At 37.3% G+C, this 10,000-nt stretch overlaps 1 protein-coding gene across 1 annotated transcript in view; it reads left to right on the top strand.

Moving 5' to 3' along the window:
- LOC137615015 (cytochrome b-c1 complex subunit 2, mitochondrial-like) overlaps window positions 1–10,000 on the top strand; it is a gene marked incomplete at its 5' end in the record, with an annotated part of 72,490 nt that overhangs the window by 62,152 nt on the left and 338 nt on the right. Inside the window, 2 exons of the mRNA XM_068344649.1 lie at window positions 6,846–6,955; window positions 9,751–10,000. The exon at window positions 9,751–10,000 is cut by the window's right edge and continues 338 nt beyond it. Of these exons, the coding sequence (XP_068200750.1) occupies window positions 6,846–6,955; window positions 9,751–9,834 (194 nt within the window). The remainder of the gene's footprint in view (window positions 1–6,845; window positions 6,956–9,750) is intronic.

The raw sequence follows: 10,000 nt of genomic DNA, 5'->3' as shown, positions 1-10,000 counted from the left end.
GACCATGGTACAGAGGCTATGGTAGTACACAAGACTATAGAACAAAGGTTTGATTTTGGAGTGTCCTTCTCCTAGAAGAGCTACTTACCATAGCGGAAGAGTCTCTTGTACCCTTTCCAAGAGGAAAGTAGCCACTTAGCAATTACAATGCAGTAGTTAACCTCTTGAGTGAAGAATTGTTCGGTAATCTCAGTGTTGTCAGGTGTATGAGGACAGAGGAGAATTTGTAAAGAATAGGCCAGACTATTTGGGTTATATGTAGGCACCAGGAAAATGAGCCATAACCAGAAAGAAGTATCCAATGTAGTACTATTTGGCCAGTCAAAAGGATCCAATAAATCTCTAGTAGTAGTATCTAAATGGGTGGCTGGTGCTCTGGTCAACCTACTATCCAATCAACATAACCAGTCATACTCCTCAGACACTTCATCTTGAGCACATTCAATTTCTGTCTCTCCGTCAAGTTCATTCCCCACATTATTATTATTATTATTACTAGCCAAGCTACAACCTTAGTTGGAAAAGCAAGATGCTATAAGCCCAAGGACTTCAACAGGGAAAAATAGCCCAGTGAGGAAAGGAAATAAGGAAATAAATAAATGATAACAAATTAACAATATATCATTCTGAAAACAGTAACAGCGTCAAAACAGATATGTCCTGTATAAACTATTAACAACGTCAAAAACAGATATGTCATATAAACTATAAAAAGACTTACGTCAGCCTGGTCAACATAAAAACTTTTGCTCCAACTTTGAACTTTTGAAGTTCTACTGCTTCAACTACCCGATTAGGAAGAGCATTCCATAACTTGGTAACAGCTGGAATAAAACTTCTAGAATACTGTGTAGTATTGAGCCTCATGATAGAAAAGGCCTGGCTATTAGAATTAAATGCCTGCCTAGTATTACGAACAGGATGGAATTTTCCAGGAAGATCTGAATGTAAAGGATGGTCAGAGTTATGAAAAATCTTATGCAACATGCATAATGAACTAATTGAATGACGGTGCCAAAGATTAATATCTAGATCAGGAATAAGAAATTTAATAGACCGTAAGTTTCTGTCCAACAAATTAAGATGAGAATCAGCAGCTGAACACCAGACAGGAAAACAATACTCAAAACAAGGTAGAATGAAAGAATTAAAACACTTCTTCAGAATAGATTGATCACCGAAAATCTTGTAAGACTTTCTCAATAAGCCAATCTTTTGTGTAATTGAAGAAGACACAGACCTAATGTGTTTCTCAATAGTAAATTTGCTGTCGAGAATCACACCTAAAATTTTAAAAGTCATACAAATTTAAAGAAACATTATCAATACTGAGAACCGGATGTTGAGGAGCCACTGTCCTTAACCTACTTACAATCATACTTTGAGTTTTGTTAGGATTCAACTTCATACCCCATAATTTGCATCATGCACTAATTTTAGCTAAATCTCTATTTAGGGATTCACCAACCCCAGATCTACATTCAGAGGATGGAATTGATGCAAAGAGAGTAGCATCTCTGATTTGTATGTCGCAGTTGGTACAATCACTTTCTCGTACAGAAGTCTCTTTACATTCATCCCTAACCCTCTATTGTTTACCACTCCCTTCACTGACCCCTACACTTTGCATAGGAGAAATACTAAAGGCATGGTCACACCCTCTTATGTATGTCAAGTTGCATGTTTCCTTGTAGCTTCCATTCTCAGCTTATGTTACTCATGTATTACTAGACCTTTTCCACTTTTGTAATGAATTGTAAAGTAATTTTCTTGATTATAAGTAGAATATGTTATCTAGAAATATCCTGTGATTAAGTAGAAGAGATGTTTTATTAGAAATATCCAGTGATAAGAGGTCCTTTGTTACAATATTCTACTTTATTAACTGAATCTGGAAACGATACAAAATACAGTATTGTACAACCAAAAAAAATATGCAAGTACTGACGAATATTTTAGAGTTAAAAAGTTCTTTATGGATTGATAGTTAGTGCCTGCTAAACTAACCAATTTAATCCCAGCCCCCCATAAATAAATTAATCATTCAAGCCCCTGGAATATCTCGTAGCTCATCATAACAGACAATTAGCATCAGGAATTGAAATGATGATATAGTATAGCAGAATAATTCTTTGTTCAATTGATATATATTTTTACTTATTTTGTAAAAACAAATTGTATACATATACAATTAAAGAGAAATTGGTGGATGTGAAATAAATCTTGTGGGTTGAAGGGAGTAACAATTCCTAGATTGAATTGAATTGAATATTAAATCTAGGCCTTGCGCCAAGCACTGGGCCATTAAAGACAATTCGGTGCTATATAATGCAAATTAATGAATCATAGATGTAAAATGTCTTGTGGGATGCAAGGAATTATAGAACTGCAGTTTATAGATAATTTGAGCCTGATGGTCTATTTTAATATGTTTTGGTTTACATGTGCTGAAAATGTTGAACAAGTAACTGAATGAAGCAAACGGCCTTTTCATACATGGGTTGTAGCTTGACTATTATTGTTAATCATGATAGTAATAAATTAAGAATTGTAATTATTGTAGTAGAAAAGAACAAAGTTCTTAATGTTCTTCTAAGCTTCAAACCTGTGCATAGAATGAAAAGGGAAATCTTTTTATAATAAGATGAACTTGGCTTTCATACTAGGTTTAAGTTTTGTAGTGCATGCACTTATTCCTTCAAAGTTTGCTGATTCAAAGTGGGTAATTTTGGTTATTTGTATACGAACAATTTAATGAACAATATTGGGTTTTCGTGGACTCCTGCTGTATCATTTCTGTTATGATTATTGCACGCTGACTTTCTTGCTCCCTGCATCTTCTCCTCAGCTGTTCATTTGGTCTACCTTGCTTCACACATCATGTAGTAAACTTGCTTTGTTTTTCCTTTCAAGCCAAAAGGTTATGTTTAAGAATTTAAAGGAAAGTATTTGATTTCAATCATTTTATTGTACAAATTTTCCCTACCATTTTTACCTCTTGTACTGTTTTTATACTGTATATTATTATTATTATTATTATTATTATTATTATTATTATGGCGAGCGATTGTGACGCAGTTCCGGTAGGCCCTGCTGCTTCCTCCGGTGCCTTAGAAGACCGCGGAGGTAGCAGCAGTAGGGGATTCAGCATTATGAAGCTTCATCTGTGGTGGATAACGGGGGAGGGTGGGCTGTGGCACCCTAGCAGTACCAGCTGAACTCTGTTGAGTCCCTTGTCAGGCTGGGAGGAACGTAGAGAGGAGAGGTCCCCTTTTATTTTTTTATTTTTGTTTCATTTGTTGATGTCGGCTACCCCCAAAAATTGGGGGAAGTGCCTTGGTATATGAATGGATGGATGGATTATTATTACATTAACTAAGCTACAACCCTGTTGAGATAGCAGGATACCATAAGCCCAAGGGCTTCCACAGGGTAAATAGCCCAGTAAGGAAAGAAAATAAGGAAACATAGAAAAAGTGCTTGATTGTTCCTTCAAGCAAGAGAAATTTGACCCAAAACTGGAAACCCATAGTACAAAGGTTAGGTTATGACACTACCCAAGGCTAGAGAACAATGGTTTGATTATAGTATCCTTTTTCCTGAAGAGCTGCCCACCATAGCTAAAGAGTCTCTTTTTCCCTTACCACGTGGAAAGTAGCCTCTAAAAATTTACAGTGCAGTAGTTAAACCCGGGAGTGAAGGATTTTTGGGTTATTTTAACGTTGTCATGTGTAAGAGGAAAGAGAAGAATGTGTAAAGAATATGCCAGATTACGCGATTTATATGTAGGCAAAGGAAAAACTAGTCATAACAAGAAGGATTCAATGTAGTACTATGTGGTCAGTGAAAGGACCCAATAACTCCAACGGTAGTATCTTAAATGTGCAGCTGGTGCCTTAGCCAATCTACCCGTATCATAATAATAGTTTGATAGGGAAAAGTAATGAAAAAACAAATATACACTAACTTTATTGCTAACACCTGCAAACTATTTAGCCCAAAACCCATACTGTATAAATATGTTATCAATAAGATTTTTCAAGTGGAAGCTTGCTTTTCACTTTAGAGATATGCTTTACCAATTCTCCCTCGAAAGTTTGCCGACCCTTTATGTTTTATTGATAGATGCAGTTGCTACCTGTCCTAACTTTGCAGTTTATCTTCCAGGCAGCTTACAAGCCCTCTTGCATTCTGGCACGAGAGCGCTCTAGTGCTTCAAAGCTTCCAGATCTTGGCAAACTGGCTCAGTGGTTGGTTGTGCCAAAGGTGAAGGATTTCCTTTTGCGTTAGAGCTTCGGTTGTACAGGTGTTCTCTCAATGCCTTGTGACTGAGCCTAGATAACGGCACCAAAGGGGAAAGCTTTACTTTCACCTGAGAGTTTTGCTGGAAGCAAGCGATCTCTCAGTGACTTGCAACCTAGGCTCGTACGTTATCCAAGCTTGGAGCGCCAAAAGGGGAAAGCTATCTTTCCACCTGAGAGTATCACTTGAGAGTTTTGCTTGAAACAAGTGATCTCTCAACGCCTTGCCACTCGGGTTCGCAGTGAGCTTGGATTGTGGCACCAATGTGAAAGCTATCCTTTCATCTGAGTTTTGTTGGAAGCAAGCGATCTCTTGGTGACTCACAATCCAAGCTCACATTGAGCCTGGATCGCAGCGGCAAAGGTGAAAGCTATCCTTTCACCTGAGAGTTTTGCTGGGAACAAGCAATCTCTCAATGCCAATCAATCCAGACTTTCAACTCTATTCAGGATCGCAGTACGATCCATGTTCACAGCAATTGTGAAGCTTTGTATAATTAAAATGATTATTAGTGAAGCTTCTTTAGATTTTATTCAAGATATTGATAGTTATTTATGGTAGAAAACTTCTAATTCATTAGTCACTCCTAAGATTTTTGGGGAGTTAATAGTACCGTCTACTTTTATTAATTTATTTGAGCAAATACTGTGCGTGTAATTTAATTATAAAATTTTCACTGAGCTCGTAGGCAAGAATACACACAAATTTAGAACTTGATATTTGGAGTGGGGAAGCCCCAGACTTTCTTTCTCACTAAGGGACACAATGCTGCTATTCTATCTTATTCTGCTGGCGACTGGTCTCTCTCTTCTTGTCGATAGAGCTTATGGCAGGAATCAGATAATCTCCTGCCCTCTTCAATGGTTCCTTCTACAACATAGTCTGGATGGCGACAATATCATAGTCGGGCGACACTCTTGTTTTGGTGTGCATCTGTCTGTGGCTGGGTAAAGGACAGTAGTGGCAAAGGCCTGACCCAGTAGTGGGGCCTGGTACTAAGACCTTGCTGCGTAGCGAATTGTTGTTGCAGGACTCGACTGCCCATCACTTCAAATCTTTTATCTTTTATACAGTTTGAGCTGGGACGTTTCCAAACATGGCAGCATGTGTTCATCACACAATTGGATTTAGTGTTTATCAGGCCTGCACTGGCTGCTTGCTTTTTAACTACCTGTTTTTTTTTTTTTTTTTTTTTTTTTTTTTTTTTTTTTTTTTTTTTTCCAAATAATGCAGTAATTATAATTTTAACGCCAATACACCTTCTTTCCTTTGTGCCTAAGTTTAAAGGTTTAAAGGCCGCTCATAAATGGCAGAAGCAAGGGACAGTGACATTGCCCTATCGAGCAGGATAAGGCTGTAGAGGCTGACCATATATACACATAAGCGCCCAAGCCCTCACTCCACCCAAGCTAGGTCCACGGAGGGTCAGGCAATGGCTACTGATGACTCAGTAGATAGACCTATAGGCTCCCCCAAACCCCCCATCCTTAGCTCACAAGGATGGTGAGGTTGCAGCGACCAAAGAAACTAACGAGTTTTGAGCGGGACTCGAACCCATCTGGCATCCACCAGTCAGGGATGTTACCACATTGTCCACCACAACCCATAAAAAGAAGGAAGTTATGAATCAAAACCTCTTTAGTATACAGAACGTGAATATCAACAATTCCTACTATTTTGTTCTTTCTGTCTAGGTCTCTGTTTTACCCCCAACCTCATATATTGATGAAACGAACATCTTAGTTTTAATACAAAATCATTACATGAAGCTGGATCTACTATGCCTGGTCTACTTGTTGAGGTAGAGCATATGAGCCCAGCCTTGCACACCTGTGGCAGAGTGCATTCTTATGGGAGTCACAACTCTCTTGCTTTTTGCACTCTCAACGTTCATTTGGGTTATCGCAGAGTCTCTCTTAACTTTCAACATGGTTGCTTGGTTCTTCTGAGTGCTTGCTCTCTCTTGAATGCCCTTTGAGCTAGTGACTGTCTTACTAGGCCCCAAACATGTGTTAAACAGTTAGGATTCTAGAATAAATGGTTTGTTTACTGCTTGGGCTCTCACATCACTGTAGTGTAAGTGTTCAAGGGTATGTCTGTGCCTGCAAAAGTTAATTCTATACATTTATGCGTACGCTATTAGGCATTCATGTTTTAAAAAATATGTTTATGGAAACAAATTCCTTTGTTACCACAAAGCAAGAGGTGAAGTCTTTGGAGGATTTGACATTTTCCTTCTAATTTCTCTCTCGCTCGTAAGATTACACTGAAATTGCCGGGTTAGGCGGCAAGGGTTCCCAAAATTTTTCAGAAAGCTTGACTCAGGGATTTAGAAATCAGTTGTTTTGGGGAAAATAGAAAATATTATAGCTTTATGACAGCTTGTGTTAATTTCTTCTATATAAAGAATTCCAGGTTTCTGTTAGTAAAAATACAAATTACTCCTAGATTTGTCATATTTATTAATTTGTAAGGCATTTTCTTATGTCACTGTAACATGTCCCTTGGAAGACTGTAAATGTTGATCCATGTTTTTCTTATAGGTGATTCTCTTGAAGACATGGGCATGCAGGCACTCCTCACTGGAAAGTATTTGAATCCCACAGCTGCAGCAGCTGCTGTTGATGGTGTAACTGCTGGTGCTGTTCGTTCTGTAAGTATAGAAATTTTTGTGTATGGTATAATCTCATTTAAAACATTTGGTCTTTATGCATATATTATGTGGTTTTTAAGATATCCCCATAAAACAAACATTGTTTACTCAAGTTAACGACAGTATAAGGAAACTTAAGATTGGAATTGTATCTTAACTTTTTAGCCCAAGCATAGTTACAATTAGTATAATTATAAATGAAATTGAAGATTAAAAATTATATTGCAGTGTATGATACCACTTAGCACAAGGCCATCCAACTCTATGCCCATAAGCCAAAAGTGGCCATTTGATTTTGAAAGTGGCCCGCTGGAGAAAAATATTTCTTTTAATTTCTCTGAAAGAAGTCTTTGTATTCTTCTTATTCTTAAATTCTGAGTAATATAGGAGGCCTGTGTGTGCCTGCATGAGATTTTTCATTTTTCAAGTGTGGCCCTCAGACTAAATAGCTTGGACAACCCTGAACTCCACAGTTGTTCTTATGCAAATACAAACCCTAGTCATTTATTGGGGTTAGGCCTGGCGCAGCTCTGGGTCTGGCAGCCTTGTATGGCCCACCATGTGCTTTTGTGTGTTAATGGTAGCTGCTGTGCTCGCGCTCTGCTGTTGGTCGCAACAATATTCAGTTGTTAGTCACTGACACCTGTGCCTATATACCTGTTTTGGTGCTATCCTTCGGGTAGGGTATGGAGTGGACCATCTGGGAAGTATGCTCTCATTCGGCTGATAGTGGAGAATGCAAATTTCTTTTCCAACGTATGATACTTTCTTAAAATTCTCAAGCAGGTAGACCAACAAAACAACCAACAAAAAAAAAATCCCACCCTTAACTATGGACCTTTCAAACACTGACTCCCCCATCCCCTGGATATGCTGACTCCCTCCTGGCACTGTTGATGATGACTGCTAATTTGAATAGGGAAAGTTCTGTTGATGACCTTGGAATGGGAAAGGATCATTCTACTGATATTTCAAAATTGAGTAATTTGAGTAACATGAAGCTTCGAATCCTTCATGTTACCCAAATTCCAATAGCGACAAACTATTATAATCTATATAAAGCATTTGAATGCTATGGATGCATAAAAGAAATAAGGATGAAACTTGAAGATGAAAATTGGGATTCATGGATATCTTACAGTAGTTATGACGAAGTATTCAATGCAATAAGTAACATGAATAATATTAAAGTTGATAACTTGAATGTTGCGGCTGCTCTCTGTGATAAGGTACCAAAGGATTTGGATGTATATAGGCTTGCTGATTGGTAGGAAAAAGATGCAGATTTAGTTATGCCTTCCCAGAGAAAGCCAAGACTACCAATGTGGCTTCTAGCTGAATCAAAGGGGGTTACAGAGAATTATTTTAAAACATGCAAATTAATTAAGAAAAAAGTAGGAACTATTGCACCGGGGGATATATCTCGTTTTGGAAAAAATAGTTTTCTTATCCATGCCAAATCAAGTACAATCTGTAATACTGTCCAACATAGAAACAACTAATGATGATATTAAGTTAGATGTCAAACCCCACCTAAATTTTAGCTATGGAAGGGGAGTAGTTTTTAACAGAGATCTGTATGAATTTACAGAGGAGGAGATACTGGCCATATGTCCACTAAATGTATGGAAAGTTTACAAAGTCCCAGGTACATCAATGATAATCCTTACATTCTAGGATGCTGATGTACCTTTCCTTATTATTATTAAAGACAAAATGATTAAAGTAAGAATATTCAAGCAGAAGCCACTGCAATGCTTTAATAGTTTTAAATTTGGGCACCTGTCTAAATTTTGTAAAAATGAGAAAATGTGTGGTATTTGCTCCAAATCTTACCATGGAGAATGTGCACTTGGAGCCAGGTGTTTAAATTGCAACTTGAATCATAAATCCACTTACAAGAGCTGCGAGCTGTATAAGTTGGAGGAAGCTGCCTTCAACAAATCTTATTTAGAACATATAAATGTGGGACATGCCAAAAGACTATTAAATAAATCATATACCTATGCTAAGGCATTAAAATCAAAGCCCCCTAGTACTGCCAATAGCTCTAGAAAAAGAAATATACCATCTAATAAAATGTCAAATGACGAGGCAAGCACATTACCTCCTGAGGCTTTACCACGGTGTATTAACACTAGGGCATTTACCCCTTTTCTCTCTGTTTCAAAATGTCTAATTTCACATCTATGGTGATTGGTTTCAATTTCTTTTATGCATTGACATCATTGTCTACCTTGACCTTTGAAGACACCGTAAAGACCAAAAACTACTGAAAAGACAAGGGAAACGACAATCTTTGTGATTAGCAAGGTAAAAAATTGTTTAATTTTAGTAATAAAGTGGTATATAAGGACATGAACTAGTGTATTTTAAATCCTGATACACACACACAGCAAAGACCAAGTCTCAACTCCATGCTATTGTAAGTAAATTTCAATATAAATAGGAAAAAAAGAAACATTTGGAATGTCACTGGAAATTACATAACTTGTGCATAGAACCTTTAAATGAATGGTGTGGCCTTTAAATTGTATTTCCTAGTTAGGTGACTACAATAGTATGAGGTACTTCATGAAAAAAAAAATTGATAGCCAGGAGTAAAACTTTGTTTTAATCAAACCATCAATGGATTAATGACTCTCATTTATGATGGCTGGCTACTGTGATTATATGAAATTGTAATTTGGGTTGGTGGTCAGGTAACTTTACTCAGCAAAATTTTCACCTTCTCTCCCACAACTTCATTACTATATTGTTTTTGTAAATTTAATGTTTTTATTTTCTCTTTGCAGGCATTGAATAAAGTGTTGGACGGCAAGTTGAGCATGAGCTCCGTAGGAAACTTGAATGGTGTCCCATACTTAGATCAGCTGTAAATCACACTTTCACGGTGCATAATTTCCAGTCAATTTCATAAAATAGTCACTGCCCGAGGAAAGTTCATAATGCTGTTTTAATATTTTGTTGGACCAGTTTTAAGTTTAAGTGGTGATTGTTACTGTCTTTATAGTGAGTTAATGAAAAAGGGTCAACTACCAAAAA

The sequence above is a fragment of the Palaemon carinicauda genome, chromosome 21, assembly GCF_036898095.1.
Source record: "Palaemon carinicauda isolate YSFRI2023 chromosome 21, ASM3689809v2, whole genome shotgun sequence".
NCBI classification, from domain to species: domain Eukaryota; kingdom Metazoa; phylum Arthropoda; class Malacostraca; order Decapoda; family Palaemonidae; genus Palaemon; species Palaemon carinicauda.
The sequence above is the reverse complement of the archived record's forward strand: the minus strand, read 5'-3'. Positions and strand labels throughout refer to the sequence as shown.